The sequence below is a fragment of the Grus americana genome, chromosome 2 (genome assembly GCF_028858705.1).
Source record: "Grus americana isolate bGruAme1 chromosome 2, bGruAme1.mat, whole genome shotgun sequence".
NCBI classification, from domain to species: domain Eukaryota; kingdom Metazoa; phylum Chordata; class Aves; order Gruiformes; family Gruidae; genus Grus; species Grus americana.
Window position 1 is genome coordinate 9,230,612 of NC_072853.1, and position 14,918 is coordinate 9,245,529.

Here is a 14,918-nt window from a genome sequence, read left to right on the forward strand (position 1 = left end):
GGTATCAAAGGGCTGTTACTGACAGAAAGAAGTACAAATCATGCAGTATCTACATAATGTGGATTCCCAAGATTACTTTTATTTCCTTCAGAAACACTCAGAAAACTATGCAGGTGGAAAGAACAGCCAAGTCTTAAAAGTCTCTTAAAAAACAGAGTGAGTGAGTTTTGGCAATCGGCATCACTTCAACCACTTCTAGATGTGCGTCAAACCAAGATGGGCATCTCTGTAGACGCAAGTTCAATTGGATGCAATAGCCCATGGATTAAAAAAAAAAAAAAAAGTTTACAGAGCAATATGCGCAACCCATCTTCTTCAGAGAAAAAAAAAAAGGCACTTGTCATATATGGCTGGTCAAATTCAAATAAAGAAAAGCCTCACTGCATACCTTCAGTGAAGGAATTGACCTCTATTTTTAGCACCGGAGAAAAGATGGAAGAATATCTTAAATTAGCTCACCAGTGAAGGGGAGAAAAGTAAGTGGAAAAGGTCCCTGTGGCCAGTTTGGCCTTAAAACTAACGTGTCCTCAAAATCATTGCTGTAGCACTGGAAACAAGGGGTTTGGTTGTTGTACAAAAAGCTACCCAATCCAGACTGTAATTGTTGGGGGAAACAAAAATGTCAGTGTGATGAAACATTGAAATCACAAACCTCAAGGGAGAAGCAGATCATTTATTCATTGTTCCAGTTTTGCATACACTTTCTTAGCAGAAAAGATGCTCGTGCAACTGTGATTTTTACATATTGAAAAGCCCACGGTTAAATGATGCCTGTATATGAATATGTAAACATATACACCCACAGAAAAGTTGCTTTTACCCAAATAAAACTTGAGCCTGAGAAACCAATCTTACTTTAAGAAACAAACTTAAGGGAGCCTCCTGAGCGAGGCAGCAAATTGAAAGCAAAAATTTTAAGAACTGAAAACATTGTCAAATGATGTCCATATCAATTAGCTCATTTATTTTTAAATAATAAACTGCTTTTCTGTGTTAAACAGATGACCAATATTGCATAATTCTCTCTCACCTTTTAAGGAAACTATGTGAAATCACAGACTCACACCATTTGTTAGGAACTGATTACACTCACAGATAGAGGAGAACTATGTTTTACATCTGGTGCATTTCTTCCCAAGCATGAGACCTTCGTCTCAATCTTCTTCACATGGTTTTGGCACACAGAGCAATAAGAAGACCTTGTGAAGCATTCATCTCCATCATCTCTGATTAAGGTTTACAAAGTCCTCATGTGATGCAAAATTAAAAGATGATGAGGAAAAAAAGCATAGCCCTGCCAGATAATACCCGTTTCAGTCACTTCACGCATGACACGTTCTTCACGTTGAAAGAATGATGGGGAAGTTCCAGCGACTTCTGTACTAAAATTGGCTAGATCGGAAAAGCAGGCAGAGGACGTCTCAATTTTTTTGTGCTACAATTTACAGTCTGGCAAGGTGCCTTTGGTGACAAAAGAACCTAAAATAGCCCACGTAAGAACATTTGAATTTGTCCCTGCAGAAATGAACCATTTCTAGGACAGGTAAAAATGCTTCTTTCTTACTTATCCATCGGAGATAACACAGTTTTCCTCTATCTAATAGTACCATAGCGATGCAAGGCAGAGAAAAATATTTATTTTATTCTCACGACATCTGGGATGCAGATTGTGTTGAGACCCCAGGCAGAAGGCAGTGGCACGATGGATAGATTCGCACACTGAATCCACTCAATGTTTGACAACAGCGAGCTAATGCAGTCGGAAAGGACACTGCCAGTCACGCAAGGACAGGCACAGGGTGCCAAACTTCTGGTGCTGGTAGGACAAAACTACTTTGGGTCTTTCTGATAATGCAATATTTAACCTCCTCTGAACTGACGGCAACCGCGTACAGCCAACGGAGTCTGAAAGCAAGCTCAAGGGCAAACACAACTGCTTGTGCCACACAACGGAGCTGTGGAATTCAGTATGCCACCTGACGTTGTGGAGAGAAATGAATGAAAAAAGATGGATTCAACTCACGGAGCACAGATCTGTCTGCGACTGGTAAAACTGATGGTGTTCATAAAGATTTCGGTAAAGGAAACCTCAGTTTTCCAGAAGTGAAAGATACGTTAAGGGAAAGACCAATTTGTACAGATGTTTTCTAGTCAGTATGTTTCTACTGATGCTGACGTCTTATTTCTACCAAAGATAGGACACGGGACTGGCTAGATGTTTGGTCTCTCTCAGGAAACCTCTTCTTCAGTAAGTCCGCTAATTAGAAGAAGCATTTCAGTGTATTCCTGCAAGATCTAAATTTGGCCTTGTATCTTAAATTCAGTAGACTGCTTTCAGACTGTTCCTTCAATAATGATTAAAATATGTTTCAGAATTCAATTTTTGAAATTGCTCATATATTTAAGATTATATTTATTTTTGCTGTGAACAACAGAAAAATTTCTCTAACTCATTTAAATTCTGATTTCATTCACCTGTCACTTATTTGTGCCCTGGCCCACGGGACATGGACAGGAACTTTCTTAGTATCATTTGCTTCTTTCTTTCCTACAACAACAGTGTCCCGTACAACAGTTTGTAGGCAATATGTAAGTCACTGAAAGCAAATTGAAGTTATTTTGTAATGACATTGTACCAAGGCACAAAACTAGAAACACCCTCGGAAGGCAGACGTCTGCCCACAAGAAGGGCTGCCATCACTGTGAACGCGTTGTTGGAAGACGTTGTCTTTCAAGAACCGAGTGCGTTGTGAAACCCAAACCCTGAAATTGTTAAACACCAAAGCAGTTCAGGAACACAACAATCTTCTAATTACTGTGCCACACAGTAAGTAATTCAGTACTGTAAATAATTTAGTGACTCCATAATTTGCCTACAGGCTAAAATACAACTGAAGATTCCTTAAAGCTTTGTGATGTGTATGAATAACTGAGTGTCGATGACTGCATGGAAACTTGTTGACTAGAGGCTAAAAACACAACTGAAGATTCCCTAATGCTTTAAAACACATACAAGCACCCGCCAGCTCACCAAAACAAAAGTCCACTGAACGGGAGCCCAGGCACGTTAACAATCTCAACAGACCTTTATTGTATTAGAATGCAGTCGACATTATTGCTATTATAAAAAACAAATCACAGAGTAATTCGCTTCTCTCATAGAAGATTTAACGACAGTGCCCTGCTGCCTCTCTCAGAGTGCGTGGTGACAATACACTGACGCCCAGGCTACAGCTGAACGGAGGTGGCCCTGGCCAGTTGTAAAGGAAGGCAGGCTGCTCTTTGAAGTAAAGAGCAATTGAACTAGCTTTACTTGTTCAATCCATAGAATAAGGCTGGGTCATCTACTGCTTACACACAGGCCCGGTGTGTACGGAAAGGGAAATTCACTCCTGAAGGATTTTTCACGCTAGTTCGTTTTCTCCGTGCAGTCTCCAATGTTTTATTCGAGTTGTTCAGGCTGATGCAGAATGGCTGCCAAATGCACCATCTGCTCTTTGTGCAGTGTATTTTCACCATCATTACATGCTCCATACTTATTTTCCATATATAAAGAGATACACATAGTGTATAATACTTATTGCTAAAGACAGACCCCCAGGCCCAGCACCCAGGACATAACATAGTATAATAAAAACCATTCCTGAAGTATTTCAAACGTGCTCTGTAAAGTCATCACCTAAAGCCATATGGACTCAGTACAACAGAAAAAAAAAGTGTCAGCTAATAAAATGTGAGGATAGCAATGGGCATTTTGACAGTGATTAAGCCTCTGACCTTAATAAGCACTCCAAAATTAAGGTGCATGTACTGCAACATTTCTAAGCAGTAGAGAGAAACCCCATGGTTCCAAACTGACATGGCAAAGATGGGTCCTGTTTGCAAATGAACGGCATCATTGCATGCACCCCCTTCACGCATCGGCACCTCCGTGTAACTACTAACAGGGCAAGGCAGTCAAGATGGCCTGATTGCACACTTCTTGTTACGCATCTCCTGTTCGCAGAGTGCTTCCCACCCCCTATTCTTCTTGTTGATTTTTACATCAAGCTCCAGTTCAGTTCTGGATCTGTTTTGTCTTTTAAGTTTCAGTGAAGAAAAACAGTTGCAGTTTCCCTTCAAATACAAAGGAAAAATGTTCTGATTTGCAAGCATCAAAACATTTTTTTTTTGTAATTTTACTGTGATGTTCGAGTGACTCCTTTACATCCCACATCAACCTGGGAAGGAGCACTGGAGCCCAATAGCGCCCGAGAGGTTCTGCTGTAATATTCATCCAAGTCTAGTTAAGTTAAAAGCCAGATGGGAGTAGAGGGAGATCACCAGTTGGACAAGACCAGAAGAGGCTCACTAAAGGAAGACAGCAAAAGATCTGAAGATTTTGATCATAGTACACACAACCCAACTGTACACAGGTCATAGGACACGCTGGAGGCTGAGGACAGAGGAGCAGAGGAGACCGAGGACAGAGGAGCAGAGGAGACCCTTCCCTATGACTGCTTCCCACAGCAGCCAGAAAGGACTGGGCACACGAACAGAGGGGTGAAACCCTCCAGGCATCACAGAAGATGACAGAGTGCAGAAAGCCGAAGGACAAAAGGAGAAACAGATGCAAGCTGCAGAACAAACATATGAGGAGCACATGTAGAAGCTCAGAGACAAAATTAAGAGAAACAGGTGGATGTCAGCCATACAAGAGGACTGCACCCATGGAAGAACAGTTTCAATTCTTTGCCAGCCAGCAAATACGTGAAATCCATCAGAAAATTGCAACTCATCTTCTTTGACTATTTTAAAGAGGACAACAGGCTTCTACCACTGTTCAGCTATGGAGTAACTTACAAAGATCTATGGGTCTACAGCCAGAATATCCAAAATATAGGCACTACTCAAACCACAGCTACCCAAGAAAAGGGTTTGCAGGAAGCATCTTCCAACCCATTCCCTGCCATATGACTTGAAGCACCCCCATTCTGTAACTGAAACATAGGCAACCCCATCATATGATATCTGACCATGTCACTAAGACTACGTTTCAGTTGTAACTGCAATACTGATGTCCTACTGCCATCACTGCCACTGAAAATGCAGAATTCCTGATGCAGATGCCTACGGTATGATCACAGGAAGAAGGCGGCTTCGAAATGAATCACCCTGATACCTCCATGCAAAAAAAAACCCAAAAACCAACAACCCAAAACAAAACACCCTCAGACAAAAACCTGGGCATTTAAAGGGTCCATGAGTTTGCCATTATTTAGCTCTATGAACTCACAAGAGGCTTCTGCACAATGGCATTTCCCTTTTGTTCATTGCTATTATTAACTTGTATTAAAAGAAGGCTGAAAATTTTTAAGTTTTATCTTTCTGTGCACGTGTATCAAAGAGAGTCCTTACTTCGCCATATACTATTTCCTCCTCAGAGAGGGTCTGCTTCCATCATACAGCATAAGTCACTGCAATTCACGCCCCGATAAATGACACTGCAAAACGACTGCGTGTAGATCCCTGGCTTATTCACAGAGGCAGCAGGAAGACAGACGGAAAACAATGCCTACAGGAAGAAGATTCTCTCGATAAGGCCAACTAGAAGAAATACTGGTAGGAGCCAGATCACTGGCACACGAGCAAAGCAATCGACTGTAGGTTACATTCTGTGCAAAACACTTAGGATTTTTATGGCACTTGACTTGTAAGTGTTTAAGAAAATAAACTTCAAAAGCATCCCAAACCTTTGAATACTTGAGAAACTGGGGCCAAAACTAAAGCTCCCAAGTTACAGACTAACATCACAATTTGAGAAAGCAAACTCGGACAAGTTTGTGAAGCATTCAAGCAATACACAATGTATCACAGCACTGTCCACAGGGACACTGAGGTTGTATTTCTTAGAAGATACGAATGCTTGCAGGAATTTTTATAATACATGACTACACATGAAGATAAAAAAATACTAAATAATTTGTTTTTGTAAGCACAGTCCATCCTGAATAAGGCAGGATCCTGAGGAATAAAATTACATACCCATGTAAATTTAGAGACCATTGTGTATACAAACAGAAGACAAGTTAAAGCTGCAAAGGGCAACTTTAACTTTGACCTTACGATTTCCTTTTCAGGATACCATTCCTCCATCTCCACACTAAGAAAGAAACCTCCGTTCTCCCACCTGGACTCTCTCAGTCGACCGTCAGTAACATTTACAATTATATTACATCACACGCATGCACACACATTGCATAATATTGCTACAGTGTATGCTGTATAAATTATGTAAATACACTCCACTTTGTTTCAAAGTAATTCATCTGGATTTACGCTTTTCTTATACAGTAGACACAGTACCACATTCAAGGATATGCAGCAAGTGAATAATATAGAAAAAAGTCTCACATATCCAAAAGCAAGTAGGTCACTCAACTATTCATATTGTTTGAAGCAGTTATTTAAGCATCCAGCTATATAACACAGAGTATTTATTTATTAACAGTTGCTATAAAAATGTCAACAACTCCTCAGCTCTTGTGTTCTTTCTGCATGATGAAGTTGCCAATCATGATCCCATAATTAACTTCCACGTAACCATACAGCTCTGTAATGTCTCCTACAAGCTTGATGTGGCAAGACTTTTTAAATAGCAACCACTCTGTAACAGGGGTTTTCATTTTGCTTTGGACATCAAGAGTGCTAACTAACTCCCTTCAGATATGATAGACAGCCAGGAAAGGTCAGGGTAGGTTTATTTTAGCAATGAACCAGCCATGCTGCTTTCTTTCTCAATAATGGTTTTATCATGAAAGTTCAATGCCCTGGTTGCAAAGTCTTTCCCGGATAATCCATCTTTGGCACATTTCTCAATTTTATGCATCCTCAAAAGGCATTCCAAGATTTTTTTGATTTTCGATGGTCTGTATATTATAACAATCACTTCTTTTTTACATTTGCATGTAGATCAGGAAGAAAAGTGGAAAATGTAGAGTATGCAGAATAGTTTTAATAAACAGTTTTACATACAGTACCTTACATATAGAACAGTGTGTTTGCAAATTTAAATAATTTTTGAATGTACAGTGGCTTGTACTCTTATCAAAAGGTAAATTCAAGTTTACTGTCTATCGGTTCTAAAATGCATTTATACAGATAACTAGAACTGATAAACAGACGTGAGGCATAAAATGTTCAAGTATCTTAATGTCATCAGTTAAATAGCCTCCTTTTAACAGTCATATTTTACAAATTTCAAAACCTGTACATACATTATTTTCAATTTTAGAAACTGCTTGTTAAAAGGTAACATTTCATGTTAACCACCAGTTCTTATAGTCTATCGTAATAAAACTAGACATGTGTAGATATAAATGTATACAGTATGTATATATGTACATGTGTATCTATACACATATACATACAAATATGTATGTAGCACTGGGTACAGCGGCAACTTATAAGCACAGGGAAAGTCCTGGGCTTAAAATCCAGCAAGAGCTAACAGAGCAAGTAGGTTGCCTTTGGTTTCATGAAGTTTCATTCACTGAAGCTGAAAGATTTTATAAAAACATCTTGGATAACGTATCTTGTGATATTTATTCTAGTGGTTTAGTATATTCACAGCCACAGACAGTTTTGCAGCTCTTGTCATTCCTCATCCCAGCTGAGGATGGTAAAGTTTCAGAGGGCCAACACCAGAACAGAGCTACCCAGGAAAAAAATTGTACCTTGAATCCTGAATACTGCAATATAACATAAAAAAATATAAACTAGATACACTTTTGGATGGATTGCTGGCACCGAGTAGGACTTTGGAAAAGAACCCTTCGTGTAAGTCATAATCAAACTCTCATCCCAGTGGTTTTAATATTATTTGGCACATCTGACCACTATTTGCCACTTATGTTTTAAAGGAGCCTAAGGGTGCTGTAATAAGGATTTCTATTTAAAAAAATACTTTAAAAAGGAGACCATGATAAGCAATTTCTTTCAAAAATCAAAGCTAGTATGTTCATTTTCCTGAACATTCATGAGAGAAGGAAATAATCTAAAAAACTTTCCTTGTAGAGAGGATACAGATCTCTGTCTACCTTTCACTAGCAAGATAAGAGGAATTTATTAAAAAAGCAGGTCCCAAGAATTTTTAGTCAGCTGAATTCTGCTAATTTAGAATTTTTTGCCACAGGTTTCAAAATAGTAGCATTGTTCTTTGTTTAACTGTCTTATATGCTGGGATTTCCTTGTTTATCATGTTAAAATCATATCAACATTTCTCAGTATGTAATATATTACATTTTGAAGCTTGGATGTTGAATATTCAGATTTTCAATATAACAGATTCCTTCCTTACTCTAGATTTCCTCTCCTCTCTCTAAAGCTTCAGGCTATTAATGTAATCAGCAAAGAACCCGAAAAATGCTCAGCTTTCTGCTGTCTTCCTGTCAGTCTTGTGTGGCTAGTAAGAAAATTCACTGTGAAGAACCTATTTTTATTTCTTTATTCTTCCTTTTGTCATACAGAGCAAAGCGTTGCTATTTGCTGTACTTTCCCCATGTCAATTAAGAGCTGTTTGATACGTCGCTTGAGCTGAGGCAATCTTGCCAGAGGATCTGGTGGTTCCAGTTCTCCAGTGAAATCAAGCCAGCTTTCTAAAACTACAGAAGGAAAAGGAAGTTGATTAGAATAAGTCTTTGAGAAACAGTTTTCATGAAAATTAAACTTTTCTTTCTTACTCTGACTTTTATAAGAAGGGAAAATACACTGAGGCTGTGATTTTTATTTAACAGAAGAAATGTTTATTAGGGAAATGCCAACTAATTCTGTGTTTCACTCAACCCAAACATATCTTCTGAGTTGATTGTTACTATAAAAAGGTACCAGGGAACAAATTATACCTTTGACTAACAATTTACCATCTACACACATAAAAGAAACCTCAGTTCACAGCCCTCCAGCTATGACAGTTCTGCAACAGAAAATGCAATCCTTAAATGCAAGGCTTGCTTCTGTCCCTTTAACAGGCTCCTGTTTCCAAGGTCCAGGTTACAGAATGGTTTTCCAATCTTCAATAAATATTTTTCAAGGAATTTCTATGCTTCTAGAGACAGAGAAGGGAAAAAGTCAACCCTGTTAGCCTAGAAATACTGACTACTACAAGAAGGAATATTGAAAGTAAAACTGCAAATAGTAGTACATCTTTATTTGTAAAAAAGATAATTACAAACTCCTATAACTAGACTACAAGCTCCCCTCATTCTTAATTTCTATGACTGTCAAGTAAATTTATATGCCTTAATATTTACTCCTACAGTATAAACTCATTCAGGTTTTCTCATGGAGCCTGATTTGTCCTCCTGACACCAGTTATTTACTAATATATAGCAAACCAAAGTTGAAGGCAGAATGAACATATCTTTTTTTTTTTTTTTTCCCCCTAAATATTGTCAAATACTAGAACGATCAGGCCAAAGACATTCCAGGCGTAGAAATCCATATGATCCATATCTGGACAAAGACTACCCAAGTTATCTAAGTTTTCTAAAGCCTGCCTGATATCAGAAACTTGAGCTAAATTTTCAGGGGTCCTAAGTGCTTAAGCTACTTTATTGGGCATTCAAAACTTGTGGAAGTGGATGGGGAGATCAAGGGTAAAAACTCTGATTATAATTTTGGGTATCCAAATTTGAATATAACACTTAAAAATCCATCCTCAGTGCCTCAGATCACCTTCAACACAGTGGCTATGAAAGATGCTGTTACAGGTGTATTAACAAGTATCTGGCAATGCAGTTACCATCAACTTCTTTTTCAATCAGGTCCATTCTGCTGGTGACTTCATTCTGTACATTCTCTATATGGGTAAGGAGATTTAGCTGCCATTGAAGATGTGTGTCAACTTGTTCTTCTGAGCCTTTTCTTTCATTACAAACAAACACAGTGTTTCCTTCAGCAGAATTCTTCTTCATAGGAGCAACAGAAAGAAAAAAATTGCCATTTAAGTGGGTTTGTTTTGTCTTTTTAAATTTCTGGTGTTGATATCAATACTCGAGTCACTCGATAAACTCTGCTGTTTTAAAATTGTACTTCTGTCTACTCAAACAAAGGCATACTCAAAAAGCCATGTACCATGACACATCAATAGACTAAACCAAAGAAAACGCAAATTCCATACAAATGAGCATGTATAGCACTGGGGGAGTGAGACGAGGTAGTTTACTAGCTCAAGCACTTTGCTTAATGCAGCAAGACAGACTGCACTTCTGTGCCCTTTTTATACAAATCATGACTTAAATCATGACTTAAATCATGAAGTGCTGAATGGCGTTGGTCTACCATCGCCAAAAGCGTGCAAAACCATAAGGTTTGTTTCAACTTAGCCAGAGAATGATTGAAAACTCCCTAAAATGCAGTAATATCCAAGATGTCGAAAGTCATTATTCTGCACAAATAATCTGGCCATTCTATTTGTTGATTAAAACAAGACTTCTCTTCCTACCACTGCTGTGGTCCCACGTTAACTTGCAAGCACAAGCCTGGGATAGAGTTGAACACATCTGGGGATAGTTACAAGGGCAGTGAAGAGTTATGCAAACAGAGTATCTGAGGAAGCTTGACTACTTTGAAACAATTAGTATCTTCACAGCAATTCCTCATCTTTCTGTATCTGACATTTCAGCTAATGAAAATGACCAAAGGAGGTATACCGGATTTAATGAGTTAAAGTGTTCAGTATCTCCCTTAATTAGCAGGATTCACAGTTTTCATCTTTGCTATGACTTCATATCTGATTAAGTTTTTTTCACTATTGATGATTCTATTTTAGGGACTAAAATGCTGGATACGTATGCTCACACAGTGTCAGGTCATGGCAAACGCCAGAGCAAGGAGTGAATTTTATCGTATTAATACACTTCTCTGATGAAGTGCTCAGCTAATTTTTTTTCCACGTCACATAATAGCAGACTTAACAGAAGAGAGGGAGAAGAAGAAAATAGGGACTGATGGATTTTAAGTTACTTCTTAAGCAAAAAAAAAAAAAAACCTGTTTCTTTTTAAGACTTAAAATTAATCTAAAAAAACCAACAAAACTTGGACTGACCTGCTGACAACATTTGAGTGAGTCATGGAAGACAAGTATTGTTAATACTCACAATATTCATTAAGGGAGTTATTTACCAAAGATAGATTTCAAAAATCATAAAACCCTCTCAACTCTCAAACCTTTCAGATAAAATCTTTCATCTCTCAAGACATCAGGTTTGCCTCCACAGTGTTTTCACTATTCAAACTGTTATTAATCTTTATTAAGGATATTTCCAACATAAATAAGAAATGCCCCATTTCTTACAATTTTCAGACAATCTCTAAAACCATGAGAGAAGAATATCTTTTTTCCCTTGCCATATGAGGACCCAAGTCAATAATTCTCAAACCAAGAATCATCTGTTAGGTGAATCTTTTAGATGCCCACTGCAGTTAAATTAAATAAAATCTTAAAGCTAAGTAACTTAACATCATAAAAGATTTTTTTTCTTTTAATAACCTCTATATTTATTCAAACAGCTAGTAAATGCTCCTTGAAAAAAAACAAACAAAAACACCATCACAAAGTCAAACAGGTCTTCCTCTAAGCTAAGAGCTCAATGTACGTAATGGGGGAGTGGTGGCAGAGGTGGTAGGAGAAGCAGAGTACAGGACCCAGCTTGTGAAGAAGTAAGTGGGAGGTTCAGGTGGGAGAGGCTCATGCTTTCAGAAGCAAGAACAAGGAAACTACATACAATTTTAAAGATGATGCATAGTCCAAAAAGGGCCTTGATAATAGTTGATCTGAACACTGTTTATTAGAGAAAAGATGATATGTAACAGAACTGTAGACTAGGGTAAGACAAAACAGTATGGAAAACCAGAATATTCAAAGTTCCGCAGGATGCTAGAAAGGAGAATCCAAAGCCCCAGTCAAAACTTTGACAAGGAGAGGTGAAGAAGGTACCTTACAGAGAAGTCAGTTCATGTAAAAATGGCACTTCAATGCCAGTGTCATTATGGTTTTAAGGTAAGTACAAACAGGTTCATGGAGAAACCAAGAAGAACTTTTCAATGCGTAGTAAGTCTAGACAGAAAGTCTTACTTCAGATACCAAGGCTGACTACTGACAAGGTGAACTAAGGTATCCCAAAGGAAGAAGTACTCTGACACTGCCCCAAACAGATCTCCTCCTGGTTTAAGACAGAGAGGAGATTTAGTCTCTGAAGGAAACATTAGTTTTGTTTCACTGCTCACATATACTTTCTTTTAATTTTAAATATATTTATACTACTTACAATGACAATTTAAGCTACTGTTGGAAGGAAAGTGTATTTCACACTGATGCATGTCTCCTTGCTACACAAACTGAGTGTAATCATGCGATTTAGCATACAAACAGTTATTTCTAACTAGAATGAGCCAAAATTTTCCATTCAGACTATATAGCTCACATGCCACATTTAAAACTAAGATTAAAAGAAAAAAGACATGTCTTACTTATTTCTTCCACACCAGAAACTGTACTTCAAAAGGGGGATGAGTTGGCCGATTTATTCTCACACAGGTAATATTGTAGAAAACAGAAAGGTTTGGTTTACTTTGTTTTTTTGCTCAAAGAGAACTCTTCACTAAAACCAGACTAACAAATTTCAGACCTCTTCCACAAAGTAATGGATTCAAACCATTAATGCAAAAATGAGAGATGTTTAAATAACCAAATATAAATCTGACTAAAAACCTGTGAAACAAGACTCAAAAGAAATTGCACATGAGGTGAAATTAGTTGGTCAGTAAATCATTAACTGTGGACAGAATTCTAGATAGTGTCGCTGTTAAAAGGAGACGGTACGATAAAAAACACAATTACAAATCCCAGTTTAACAAACAACAACAAAAACACCACCCGCACATAGAAAACAGAATTGAGAGAAAAAAAGGAAACTTGTCCTATTTTCCTCACAAAAAACACCTAAGTTGTGTTTCGAGACCCTGCATTTTAAGCATAGGATTATTTTTCTCCCCAGAAACACTGGATTGAGCATAAACACTTTTAGCATAGGCAATACTTTAACTATACTTTGCATTTCATTCACCAACCGAAGTGGGTATACTTCACCTGAAACTATTTCAGTGATCCAACTTTGCTTCTAGTGATTTCTGCTGACATATGTGATAGAATATGTTGAATTACAATAATGAGCATTTCTAAATAATTGTATGTGCTTGAGTTTTATCAGATGGAAAATATTTTTCCAACTATGAAACTTCCCAGATGAAGAATGATACTTACCTGCTCATTCATGCCATCATCTTTAAAAGAATATTGTAAACAGTTTTTATTCTCTGTGTGAAATTCCTGATCTTCCTCAAAACTACTTGTATCTTCATCATCTGAGCTCATAGGGTCAGTGACTGCTTTGCAGTCTTGACCAAAACACTGTGGTTTTTGGTAACTGTGCTCACTTGTGATGTATGTTTCTTCCATCTTCTGGGGTATACTGGGCGGCTCTTTATGGTTTTGACTGTGACACGTCCTTTCAGTTGGATTAACAGCATCCGGCAAAGTCACTAATTTTTTCTCTACCCCAACAGTTATTTGTTCCTGTTCTTTTCGCATCCCTGAATAAGCCCAGAGATGAAGGTCTGGGTGATGCTTATTTCTGTAATGAAGGGGAGGAAAAAAAGCAAGTTATAAGAGAATACCACTTACAGCACTGAACTATTAAGCATCCACTTCTGCTAGATTATAGCTATTGATAAGCACCATTATCAAACATGTAAGTATTCCTAGGCCACTTATCAATTTAGAATAAATCCAGAATGTCCCTTTAACACAAAATTGACTATAAAATAAATCAATCAACCAACAATAATCCAAATATACCAGATCCACTCAGGTGCTGAACACCTAACTCCCACTGAAGCTGAGGGTACTCCACATCTTGCACTTGAATTATTTAAACTATTATACAAGAAACAACTTTATTGTGAGAGAACAATGAATATGGAATAACAGTAGTCTCTGCTACTTAAATATATAAAGATGAAGAATAAACCCATGACTGATACTTACTTTAATATCCCAATTTTCAACTGCAATCCGTGCAGTATTTCAGTTACACCATATACGTCTGCCAGTAGATGATGTGTTGACACAATCTTTTTGGCATTAAGATGAGAGTAGTTTTCTTTCAAAAATGATAATCCACACATGTGTCCGTTGTTTAGCCAGTCTTTATCATAAAGATATTTGGCACTCCACCTCTGACCTGGGGTAAGCAATAAACAACTTGAGGGCCACCTAAAGCCACAGCAGAATTGTATTTAAAACTAGAGTGCTACAATTATATGCTGTACTCTCCTAAATGTCTCCTAATATCCATGAAAGAATGATTCAATTGCTATTCATAAATTACAATTTAGTTTACATGGATTAAGAGGAAACTCTTAATGCTTATGAAAACAAAAATAAACCTGAAATCTCAAGACCTCTCTAAATGGCACTTGAAAATCTAATCACCTTTGCAATCAAAGTAGAGGATATTAAGAACTGTGCTATTATCAATCTAACTGCAAAAAAAAAAGTTTAAATTGGCACTTTATTTAACTACTGCAGTTTACTTATTAAAAAAAAAAGAACAACTAAGTTACCATAAGAAATGTTACAGAGTGGATTTTATATGGACATATCCAAAACACCTAGTTTGTTTCTGAAAGACAAATATTTTGCTTCAATAGTGAAGTCAATATCTATTTATTAGAAGCCAGGAGAAGGCTTCGTGAAAAGCGGACATTTCAAAGTTACCTGACAGCAGAGTTCTTACACTCTCCTTTGAGATGCCTTTTACCAGACACTACTAGACAGGATACTGATGTGAGTGGGCCTTAGGTCTCCCATGCTATGG

At 37.6% G+C, this 14,918-nt stretch overlaps 1 protein-coding gene across 13 annotated transcripts in view; it reads right to left on the reverse strand.

Annotated features, from left to right (window-relative positions):
* Nucleotides 1-6,427: 6,427 nt before the first annotated feature.
* PHF20L1 (PHD finger protein 20 like 1) overlaps nt 6,428-14,918 on the reverse strand; it is a 59,794-nt gene continuing 51,303 nt past the window's right edge. For 10 of the 13 annotated variants that reach the window (XM_054815977.1, XM_054815974.1, XM_054815972.1 and 7 more), the window contains 4 exons: nt 14,087-14,282; nt 13,304-13,673; nt 9,782-9,947; nt 6,428-8,642 (listed from right to left, as the gene is read on the reverse strand). In XM_054815977.1, coding sequence (XP_054671952.1) covers nt 8,500-8,642; nt 9,782-9,947; nt 13,304-13,673; nt 14,087-14,282 — 875 coding nt within the window. In that variant the 3' untranslated portion in view covers nt 6,428-8,499. The remainder of the gene's footprint in view (nt 8,643-9,781; nt 9,948-13,303; nt 13,674-14,086; nt 14,283-14,918) is intronic. The other 3 variants (XM_054815978.1, XM_054815976.1, XM_054815971.1) reach the window with 1 other exon arrangement.